General features: G+C 43.7%; 1 protein-coding gene across 4 annotated transcripts in view; it reads right to left on the reverse strand.

Annotated features, from left to right (window-relative positions):
* Nucleotides 1–1,185: 1,185 nt before the first annotated feature.
* Nucleotides 1,186–12,818, reverse strand: part of LOC135905780 (glutamate receptor ionotropic, kainate 3-like) — a 673,125-nt gene continuing 661,492 nt past the window's right edge. For all 4 annotated transcript variants that reach the window (XM_070539667.1, XM_070539668.1, XM_070539669.1 and 1 more), the window contains 2 exons: nt 8,141–8,454; nt 1,186–2,929 (listed from right to left, as the gene is read on the reverse strand). In XM_070539667.1, coding sequence (XP_070395768.1) covers nt 2,780–2,929; nt 8,141–8,454 — 464 coding nt within the window. In that variant the 3' untranslated portion in view covers nt 1,186–2,779. The remainder of the gene's footprint in view (nt 2,930–8,140; nt 8,455–12,818) is intronic.

The raw sequence follows: 12,818 nt of genomic DNA on the forward strand, positions 1-12,818 counted from the left end.
TATATATATATATATATATATACAATATTTTATATTCTATGCCGTATCAATTAGGTAAGTAGAAAATACTTGCTAATATGATTCACTTATAGCTCTAGTCTAGGTGGAACGAGAATATGAAGCAATGGAGAGAGTGCTGTCACTCTTGAATAGTGGTTTTTCTGGAAATGAACTAAAATAGATGACTTACCATTACGTGCCTAGAATGCATATTAAGCCTTCCTAGTGAACGTTGGTGTGGGCTTGTGCTTGTAGGTATTGCAGCTGCCAAAAATTTGATCGCCTTTATAACCACTCCACAGGTAACTATTGAAAAAAAAACGCTTTTTGTGCTATTTGGTCACACCTCGCCTTCGCGTCAATAAAAACTAAAGCATAATTATGAATGTAGTCACTGCGTGCACTCGACTCCCGAAGATTAACTGGCGATAACACATCCTCTGGGCCTACACCTCTTTTTTTCTATGGTTTTTTTTCATCGTGCCAACTTTCTCATCGCGCACTTGCTCAGAAACCAGCAGTTGTTTTCATCGTTTCTCAGCGTCCCTGACTGTGTGCCATAGAGCTGGTTTAGTTTTGGCCTTCAAGTGACTAAGACGTGTGCGTCTTTCCTCAATGGAAGCCAACGTTCTCGCGTGTAATGAACGAGACGTAAAAGTTCAATTTTTAAGGATAGCAAAAACAAGAATATTGAAATAATTCGTAGCAGATATGACGACGCAATACTACTAGACTCTGCGGGTTTCTCCTTGCATGCTACGACATTTGGGGAAAAGCATCTGTCACTGTAATCGCTTTCGTGTTGTACCACTAAACTTCTTTCCGAGCCAAATTCCCTGCCGACCGGAACCTTCCCGTCGAAGTCAATCTTCAGTTGACTAAATGAAGTACCAAGAACAAGCTTACAATATGTTTTGTACTAGCCTGCAAGATTTCGATTTACTTCTAAATTATAAAATCTAATCTAAGTACGTAGAAGGAACTCACAACTGATATTAACATCGAAAATTCGACTCAAGTTACTTGAATACTGTGTTCGATTTGCTGCCTTGTAGCGTTATAGTGAAACTTTATAGTACCATAAAGAAAATATCCTTTATACAGACTTGATGCAGAGGAGATTTAAGATTCATTACCACAATTATAAAATCTGTGTTGAAGATTCCTTGGCTGTTGCTATTTTTTCATTAAGTTCTACAAAAAACTTGGAATGAACTGTAACCAAGGTAAATTTTCTTTAAGAGAGACTGTACCTCAGAAAAACCAACCTTTGAATTTGGACGGCAGCATTAGGTTGATCACAAAGCGAGCTGCCCACTCTGGCCTTAGCGACGATGCGCTACTTTTCGGAATCCTCAATGTTTCGGCAAATGGTCGTAATATTCTACAATAACAAGTGCAGAGGCACCTCCTGTGTGGAATGTTTGGTGTGCCAAAGTTACTGTCCATTGTCAAAGGCGTACAGCAAGCGGAAAGTTCACTGTGCTCCGCATATAAAAATAACTACACTACAAGAGAGTTATGTGCAATGTCCCAGGCGGTGACGTTGGCAAAATAGTTAGTGCAAACAATAACCGCAAGAACCAATATGGAACACGTACTACACTCACGGAATAAAACGTGCTCATTTAGCATAAACTGTTGCGCACCATTTCGTTTCCACCATTTGCAGTTCGTGTGGCATTGGCGCAATTTTAACTCTTACCCCCAGTTGACATCACCTTCAGGGACAAGAATCGCAACTTCATCACATGACACACTCAAGCAGTAGCATAAACGACGCGTTCATTGAATCTTGCCTGCCGCGTTTCCTCCCGTAAGTATAGTAATTCGTGCTATTGCTCGTGGAGGTACGCACTTGCCCCGTACGAACACACGAAATATACAACTTGCTCGTTACAATATCTTCTCCAAAGACGAAGATATCCCTTTCAGTGCACTGTGGACTCACTGTTTGAAACCAACGATGTAAATCTCTCGCACCAGAAAGCACCACACCTTCGGCCGTCGGCGAATAAATAAAATGATCGCGATATACGCACACCAAACGGGAAACATGAGCACCAGTGTCACTTCGAGGCCACTCGGGCTGAATTCAAGTCGACTGAAAATAACGAGGCCCAAACGGACTCCCTCTACCATTCCCCTTTTCCAGTAGCACCCTTATCAAATGGCTCGCCCCGTGGCACAGATGCGGCGCAATTATACCCTAACAAATTCCACGCTGCATATCGTGCCTACCACGTCGTTTCTGCTATTTCAGACTAGTCAATTCATGGGTATCGATAAAAATATCATACTCACATGGCCACAAACTATTCCGGTGGGCCCCAATTATGTGGGAAATAAACTGGGGTCCATTACGCATGTTTAAATTGGCAACTTTCTTAAACCTATACCAGCTGTGTAAATGCGGTTTTTGCTTCAATTTGTAGCTCATATACGGCAAACAAACCATCCGTGCCACATCCTGTTGCCAAAATCGCATGAAGTACTCGATTATAGTAAAATGGGTCTTTCCGTTTGTTTTATGATACAATAGGCCTGCAGTAGAATCACCAGCGTTGAATGCTGAGTTGAAAAGTCTTATGATAGCATAATCTGCTAACGGAGGCCATATTTACAGATCCCTCATTCTGTCACACTTCACAATTTTGCATGCATCCACACATATCGATGTCATTTTTACATTAAGATTCAACGAAACAGAGCACATATTAATTCAACAACACTCGCGCACAGGTTTTGAAAAATGCCAGTCTGTTAAGCTGGTCTGCTGCTACGTGAGCGTTTCGCATTTGTACGATGTCATGGGGCAGCTTTCTTGATCATCTTGAAACTCCTTGGGAGGATCCAGGATGATGAGGCTTGATTCCTGTAAAGATAGGCTCGCTGGTATGCGTTGCCGTGCTTTCCTCCATCTGGGACCCTGTGAAAAAAAAAAGAAAAGCACAACGGCCACGCCAATGAGAAAAGATAACGAAGGAGTTGGTAACAAAAAATAACCGGGGAGAGTTGTGGTGATTAGAGGAACACTGTGCGGTAAATTATTGTAACAAGCAGTTTTTATATGTCCGAAAGCGTGCTACCATTTGCCAAATATCGGATTTTCCGAACAGTGGAGGGCAGGTGATGATGACGTTTATGATAATTCTTGGCCTCCCCTTTGAGCCGGCGCGGTGACACATAGTTGAGCTAGCGTGCTTGATTTAATCAGGCTTTATTATATATATCACTATCTAGCCTTCGGCCTATTCGATCTCAATCGTACTTTTGCTTATTTAAAGCCTATTTTACTGTATTGTATCGTTATTGACGTTTGCAATTATTCCGGCTCCAGCAATATTTTCCTTGGTTCTTTTCACCAATAATGTATTCGTCCCTTACTTATCTAGACTGTTGACGAGTTAACCCTTCCATATTCTTTGAATCCGAACGCTTCTGGGGGGTGGACGCAGCCTACGGGTCTTGCTGGGCGAAATCTTGCCATTCCGTTATAATGGGCCGAATCCTCTTTAGGCTGTTTTAGCTTTCCTTAAACCCCTTCCCCTGTGAAGGGTAGCATACCGTACGTGTGTCTGGTTGACCTCCCTACCTTTCCTTCCTTCCTTTTCATCCTCCTCCTTCTTCATTTAGCGGCCCACACATGCCTCATCCTGCTGCACACATTTGCTTTGGTACGCTTTTACCCTCAAGGAGCCCACTCGAGTCTCAAATAGTATGGCACTGCGCTTCGTGTTCATACACAGATTACCCCCCTCCCCCTGATTTCAATCAGTTGAAATGCTTTTCTAACTACAATGAATTAGAAATGTTTCTTTGGCGTTCTAGTCGAAGGAAAAGAAATTGCAACAGCACTCGTCTCACGATGACTGTCGACGGTAATGAAAATTAGAATCGCGAAAAGTAGTCACATACCACATCTATGAGTCACTTTTTTTACCACGTGTAGTGTTAACGCTGAGACTATCGCTGCTTCAGCTATAGGCCACACATTATGATGTGCCACTTTGTTATAGTATTCGTTTGCGCAGGTCGCCCTTAGGCATGGAGCCATGCTGACTACGGTATGACGCCAACGCGGTGGCGATGGAGACAAAGTCCTATAGTGACGGCGCGTGGAGAGAATGAGATCCCAATTCTTAAATTATGACAAAGGTATAAAGACAACATGAAGACAATGAGGTGACGACTGTATGACGACAATTGGATGTAGAAGCGGGAATAATGATGATCGCACGGTCAAGATGGCATGATGACGAAACTGTGACAGCGGATGCAGAATAGCGTCTGTTGGACAACAACGCAATGAAAACGATGGCATGCCAACGTGGCATGTTCGCGACTGAATGACTACAGCATGATTACGATAGCACGATGAACAAGAAATGACGTAGATGGAACGATGAAGGAGGTGTGACGACAATAGGATAACAATATTGAAGTGATTACCATAGTAGAATGACAACGTGACGCCTTAATCAAGAGAATGGTATGATCACGACTGTGTAACGGGGACTCTAGACGACGACGCCATGACTACCATGGCATGCCAAAGGAATGAGGGAAGTGGGATAAACACGAATCCGGGACGACGATGGCATAATGACTACTGTATCACAAAGTCTGTATGATGACGGCGATGTGACGACGACACATCGACGAGCGTCGGATGAGGAAGCTAGAGTGACGGCGACGACAAACAACCATGATGTCATCGCGACGATAGGAGGGCAAGAAAGGCTCGGTGATCTATGATAAAGATGGCGTGACGACAACGTGTTGCAAATAGACGGATGTCAAACCTAAAATGACGATAATGCAACGATCATGACAGGATCCTAACCATCCCAAAAACCTAGTGGCACAAGCTATAAGACTTGTTGGGCCACTTCGTCGCAGTAGGAGGTGTGAAGACGACAGCATCACGATAATTGCAGGATAACGACTGTTTTACAACGATGGTGTGATCCAGATAACGTGACTACGTTTCACTGACCATAATATAAGGACCTCGATGGCACCAAGACGACTGTATGACGAGGGCATGTAGACGACGCAATAGCGATGGCAGTATGAAGAGAGTCGGATAAGGAAGCTTGGGGGAATAACGACCACGACGCCATCACATCCACGCTCCGACAACGAATGCATGACGAATTCCTGACGATGGTGAAATGAGAGCCCGACAGCGATGGCATGGCGACAACGGTTTGCCGACGACGTGATGAGGAGAGTCAGATATCACAGTCACGGGATGACGATGCAACGACTGTGGCGGCATCCTGACAACAGTATGACACCGAATGCATGACAACGACTGCATGACAATGATGCAGTGAGAACGACGGCATAAGGACAATGACAAGAGCGGCATAGTCCCGATTGAATGACATCTTGATTACAATATAACGACGAAGATAGATTCACGTCGATGAAATGATGAAGGCGGTATGACGAAGACGGCCTGTTGAAAATGGGCTGACTTTACTAGAAGTGATAAGAGTGATAAAATGACAGTGTAACAAGGACGTAATGGCGATGACTGTGTGACGACGATGGCGTGGTGATGACATGGTGAGAGTGAGATGACAAAGGTGGAATGACGACGATGAAACAACCATGACAGCATCACGGCCCCGGACACATAACTAGTGACCCAAGAAATTAGACATCTTGGACCACTTTGTCGGGGTAGAAGGCGTGACGAAGGCAGAATGGTGAGACCGATCCCGAAGCTGGAATGAGGACGATTAACGAGCACGATGACATCACTGTAGCGGCGCGACAACGAATGTATGATGCATGTACGATGACAATGGCGTGACGACGACAGAATGACGAGATTAACATGAAGCTGAAACGACGACCATGGAGAGAGAGCATAGGCCAAGCAGGCCAACAGCAGGCCAATAGCAGGCCAATAGGCCAAGCAGGCAGACAACTTGGGCCACTCATTCGCCGTAAATGTCTGTCTATCTATCTATCTATCTATCTATCTATCTATCTATCTATCTATCTATCTATCTATCTATCTATCTATCTATCTATCTATCTATCTATCTATCTATCTATCTATCTATCTATCTATCTATCTATCTATCTATCTATCTATCTATCTATCTATCTATCTATCTATCTATCTATCTATCTATCTATCTATCTATCTATCTATCTATCTATCTATCTATCTATCTATCTATCTATCTATCTATCTATCTATCTATCTATCTATCTATCTATCTATCTATCTATGCAAAACTAGGCAGAAAGTGCTATTCAAATTAAAAAAAGACATACTGCAGGTTAATGACTAAGACGCTTCCGAGTCTTTACCCGAGTATATAAGCACATTATGGTTGGTCTAGTGCAATAGCTCTCGGTCCTCCATAGGTATACATAGGTAAACCAAAGTGACCACACACGGCAATGTCTCTGAATGATCGGTAATTTGTGATGCGCAATACGTTTACGAACGCGCCACAACTATGTAATCAGTCCCTTTTGTTTACACTTTGAGTTATAACTCTTTTCCGAGGAGCATAATCCAACGCATCCGGTAGTATTCTTGCGCTTCACATGCTTAGAACGATTCCGTCGTTATAACTTCTAAACCAATGAATCACTGCATACGACGGGATTGAGTGAATGAAAGGACATTATTGGAGGTCCGAATACGACATGAAGTCGTCGCGTACCCGGCTAGTCCCACGTCGAGACCAGCATGTCTAGTCCACGTGGTGATTCCGTAATGCGCCGTACATTCGGGAGCTCAAAGCAAAGCTACAACTATTGTAGGGCATTAGGTGTTTTTCCATAAAATCAATTGAATCACTGCAACCTAAAGAGTACGGAAAACTTAGCTTTGAACGCAAGCTGACGCATAAAGAGTGAGTTGTGTAGAAATGGAATCGTTTTATAAATGATGCTTAAATTTCGGTCATTTAGCCTACTATTCTGTCGTATGTGACATTGAGCATTTACGTGCATTTATCTCACTAAGAGAGAATAGGATAGGACGTATTTAACGTAGGGAATAGGGTCGGTGCAAGCTAACGCACAATATCCTGACGTACTTTGCACTGGGGGATGTAAATGGTGACGTGCAGCCTTGATTTCGGAAGATGATGATATAAAACGGTGATGCACAAAGATATAGGCCAGATTAGTGTTGTGCTATTTATCCAAAAAAGCCCCTAAAATTTTAGGGTTTAGATCGAAGGCGGATCTTTTAAAGCAATACCAAATTACAGCATGATGTTCTGAGAATATGGGGAGACGAGACGGCACGACGTTGAAATCCCGAGAACCGCTTTGCGCAGCATGGAACATTGCCCTAGCAGATGCCCGGCTTGGCACGACGCTAGCGGGATGATGTACGCCGGTGATGAACGCCGGCAATGAATGCCGGAAGGGACGTAATAAGCATCGCACCTTGATGGTGTACGACATGAGAACGAGGGAAAAGAGTCGACGTTTTTTAGTACTCAATCGAATCAGTACATCGATTTAGCTTGACATTTACTGTCTGCTCAGCTGAGACCAGTCTATACACCAGCATGGTGTGGTATGCACATAGCTGTTCAGGAATATGTGTGTGCGCAACACTCATACAATAGAGGAAGGAAGAACGCTGCCCTAGCTCCGGCCTGGCCAATTGAGTGGAGTGTGACTATGAATTCACTTGGCTTCGTCATTTCCTTCAGCCAAACCTACTGCGTTCCTCTAGAGTCCTTCTAACCCGTCACGCCTCGCACATGTGCTCGATATCAGGAAAGCACGACAACACAGACCACGGGGCGACTGCTCCCCGATCGTCCCTATAGTAACGACCTCACAAACATAATTCAAAATGAATGATCACCAAAGAAGCCACAAGGCTCCAAATCTTTGCTGAGAATGGCGATTCAAATAAAACTATCTTTAGCCTATTTTGTTGTAACACTAGAGCATTTCTGGTGAGTCCAGACTGCATATTGAGCAAAAGTTGGTAGTACAGTCATGAGTTCACCGGCTTTGCATAACTGAAGCGAACGCAGCGCTATCAAGAATTGAAGAACAACGCAACGCCTCCCACTGGCGATACCTGCTCTTTGTGTTCCGCCTCTTATGACCTCTAACGGCTTTCGTAATTACTAACCTGGTTTCTCCTCTTCGAGGAGCATCTAAATCTCCAGAGGCACTCGGCGACCACCACCACGAGGGAGACGAGGCAACCAATGCCCAGGACTAGCACGAGGCCCCGGATGCCCACGGGGTCTTTGCTGCCGCCGTTGCTCCCGCTTGCACTTCCCGCTACGGAACCGCTGTCGTCGACAGCGCGGTTGCAGCGCTGGACAGCGCTTTGGTCGGTGACTGTCATGGATGACCACCACCGCTGACGCAAGGCGCTCAAGGTGCCGTTCTCCTGGAGCTGCAGGATCTTGTTGGTGAACAGGTGCCTTAGCGGGGAACCTGTGGGCATGAAAACGCTGGAACTGTCATGAGGGGTTAGCATTCAGCGTGCACTGTAGTATACAGATCGTGATGAATTCATTGTATCATAAGGACGAATGAATAAACGAACGCGGGTGAAATACATCGGCAGACGGGAAGAATGTACGTTGCAGGCAGCGCATTATGCAGCGGAAGGGTGCGTGCATCTGTACGATTCTGCAGCCATACGTGAAAGCGCAGAAGGTGACAGAGGAAACAAGACAGAGAATAGATTTGATTTGTTAAGATACCCTTATTATATCTCCTGGGAGCGGCGCCGCAGAGGTGTGATCCATATACTATGGTGCAACTTTTAAAACTTGTGAAATGGAACGAACTGGAGGGGTTAAGATGTTGTCTTTCGGTCCCACTGACTTTCCCTCGCATTCGCTGTTGTCGATTTCCGCCTTCATCAAGAAATACTTCGAATAAAATTGCTGCGCAAGTACTTCTCTTGTGTACAAAGTTATTTCAGTGCGAGCAACAAGGCGGGTGTTAAGTGCCTTCGCAGTAACGTTTTAGCATGTCTTCTTTTATTGCAGTCTTGCGGAACCCCACCTTCCAACACCATTAAAGAAACCAAAAAGAGAAACAGAAAATTTGCTTACACTGATTAGGCATTCTTTCTGAATTCTGTTTTAGCGGATTTATTGGTAAAAGGTTAAATATTGTATGAAAAAAAGGATTCCAGGTTTATATTTTTAAATTTCGCACCCAAACTCAAATGCATGTATACGTCAGTTAGACATTGCAAAATTTAAAGTACCGTTTTTTTTTTTGCTTTTGGGTCCGGACTCATTAAATGTCCTCGAAACTTGATAAGGTCAGTATGTGGCTCCTTTACAATACAATGTAATTCACTTTTAGCAACAGAAATGAAGATGGCTCGAGCAGACGCCATTCAAATTATTTATGCTTAGTGTCGCAGTAAAATTATTTTGCAAATAAGATTCATACTCCGTAAAGTGTGACGTCATGTTTGTAATACCGCTCAACGAGCTCAAATCCGTAAACATCCCAACAAATTCGGGATAGTTGCAAGTATTCTCTACAGATGAAAATTAAAGAGAAGCGGAATGCAGCAATAATGAAACATAGAGCACGTTCGGGCCACAATAAGCATGAGGTGGTGCGTGGAATCTATGAATGAGCAATGCTTCCAGCGTTAACGCTCGCAAATGCGATTATATGCTTCAAATTGGATATTTTGTTGGGGTGGGAAGCTAACCAAACTTCGGTAAGCCGGTTGGCTTCGGGAGTCCACGGTAGAACGACAAATGAGGCAGTGCAGGATGGCATGGTTTTGGCCTTTCTTCAAGTCGCAGAAGCGCATAGTAAAATTAGTTTTGAAGGAAGACTAAGCAACATGGAAGAAAATTAATAGCTCCTAAACTGCACAAGTATTTGCACCTGAAAACTGTGCACACACAATGGAGAAAGAGATCAGGAAAGTTAGTAACTAGGTACATGGTAATTGCAAAGTGTAAACAGACAACCAGGAGCCATCAAAAACAATCTGAGAGGACCAGAGATGGAGAATTGAATGCAAAGAGTGGAAACGAAAATGACCAGGGAGAGTTAAAAGAACGGGGAGAAAGAAATTTGAAGGACAAAATCTGTAAAATAACACGAAGGGCAGTGCCTTCCTATTTGAGGCTTCAGCTTGTTGCCGAAGGACAGAAACATACCGGAGCAAATATTCGCAACAATATGACGAACGTGTATGCTGCAGAAAAAATTTGTAGACCACTCAGCACATCCTTATGGAATGGGAAGGGACTGAGCCAGTGAGACCCATATTTAACATATAACTACCAGAAGTGCTGGGATTTAAAGAGGACGAAGCATCGACCGGTAAGCAGCCGAAATAAACAAGAGACGTTTAGATTATTGGTGTAAAAAATGCATGGGCTGACACAGATAGGACCAGATCTATTACAGACATAGGTCGCGTTATAAGGTGGATAGAGAAGTTTTGAGGAAAAAGAAGATTAAAGAGATGTATGCGAAAATGTTAGAATGAAAAAACGTGTATAAGCAAACGAATAAATCAAGCAGGCTAGCTGACTATTTGTCATCGTCCCGTTTCAAAGGGGAGGCGAATAATGCATCATCGTCATTATTACGACCCGCACTTCGTTTACTTTTCGAAGGGAGATTACTTGCTCGCACGCTGCGAATGTTCACTTCAACAAATACCGCAGGACGCAGTCTAAGGATTGCCGCGCGTTTTACTTCGCTTGTTAACGCATGACAGCATCGCTTTGCGGCCGAAGGTAACTTTCGCTCGGCGAAAGGAGACAGCGTTGTCTGAAATTCGATCACATACTCCCATTGCATTCATCAGTACTAATGCGTTGATTTTTTCACGTTTGCCAATTGTTTAGACAACGGCGTGCATATTTAATATACGCTCTCTATATAATAGTAAACATAGAAATGAAACACACACACATGTACATATATATATATATATATATATATATATATATATATATATATAGTGGCAATCAGTAGGCCTCAAAAGACAAAAATCAACTGAAATGCGTTCAAGATATTCCGGTCCAGAGGCACAAGTACAATGTGCAAATCAAATGTGTGCCCTTCCGTTTTGTGAAGAGGGATAACTAGCAAAGCTGTATAGGGACGAATATATTCAAAACTATATTGATTTATATGGTTATTGCTATATTAAATGAAGAAAACACATACATGTAACTTCTTGGTTGTTGTCGTCTTTATTTTGTCTCATTCGTTACCACAGTGACGATAGCTTTGTGGTCGCTGTGGTACACCCCGATCGGTTTCTATGCTGTAGACATGTTCTTGCCAACGGTTAAATCTATACATGACCGGTGACGTTTGGTAGGCACACTGACGTCCATGTAGTACTCAATTCCAAACCATTTCAACGGGAAGGATGCAATCCAATTGCCATCGGGGCTCGCTAGGTCGACGTTAAGTACGACAATAGGCGGGTACACCATCGCGTTTTAATATACTTTTCGGCCCTCCAATGGGGGCGAAGGAGCGCCGCCATCACGCGTTATAAATATGGCCACGAAGGCCATGCGTCATAACATGGTTGATAACATGATGACATTCAGAGCGACCACCACGACAGATAACATCAAGCGGTAACAGCTGGACGACTACATATGTATTTTTTCCCCTTCTACACGGCTTTTGCCCACGGACACATTTCTCACCAGAAGCTAGGCATATGCAGCTTCGCTGTAGAACACGTCAAAGTTCTCCGAAGAATACTATTGTCACTGGTTACTTCGACAGCTACAAAATCACGTGGAAGAAGCGCGTATATGCATTTGCCCAGCCACTCCTACTTGGGTGGGTTGATACACACCATGTAATTTCAGAATGATGCATTCTGTACTGCATGGCGCAGAAGCCAATTACCAGCACGAAATCATGAAACGTACGGAGAATTACCAATTTCGTAATGTGCTAAATGACGTCCAATGTCAGCGACAAATCACGAATAGATAGGAGAATTCGCGGCAATAAAAGCGTTATGAGCATGCCTCCTCGTATTACTGCGCTTCATGAAGCAGTTAACTTGCAAATATCCCCTGCACGTGAAAGATGTGCCCTGGTTTGTTAGCAAATAGTCGACATGATTCAATCACGCACCTATGGTCCGAACACTCAAGTTAACAATATGTAACGAGGGCACCTCACAAAGGGGACTGCTTATATGAAAAGTAATTCGCAGGTTGCTTTCCCTAACATCCTTTCCAATAAACTTCCTCTCAAACAGACCTACCTATCTCTGTGTAGGTGCCGCCACCACCGTAAAGATGCATGACGTAATGACGAATGGCGAAGCAGCCACTTCGTAGACATGAGTAGTACCCGCAGCTGACGAACAAAAACTCGCCAATCAGGGTGAACAGTTACCTGATAAGGCAGCGCTTGAGCGAGGCCATGGGGCGGGGTTAAGGAAGGCAAGGTTGAGTAAAGAAAGGGACATTGACACGTGGTAATTCGCTGGTGCATGTGTGCATATTGCACTCTATTCCCTGTCCGGTATGTCCTAAGTTGCTGTTGTCATTGCTGATCTAACAAGAGAACTGATATCAGAAGACGCAGTTAATAATGTAACGCTCCTTGTAAAACAAAGAGGACATTCTTAGACATTAGTTCAGTTTCTTCCTCACTCATAGCGGCTGTATTGTTTACAATAAGAAATTCCTGCGGGGGCTACTACTGAGGAGAGGATGAATTCAGAACGCTTTTCGTAAGCAATTGCTTTTTTCCATTGGTTGATTGCCTTCTATAACAAAATTTCCAGCGTTAGGATTGGCTGAAATTTTCTTTTATGC

This window comes from Dermacentor albipictus, chromosome 5 (assembly GCF_038994185.2).
Source record: "Dermacentor albipictus isolate Rhodes 1998 colony chromosome 5, USDA_Dalb.pri_finalv2, whole genome shotgun sequence".
Lineage (NCBI taxonomy): Eukaryota > Metazoa > Arthropoda > Arachnida > Ixodida > Ixodidae > Dermacentor > Dermacentor albipictus.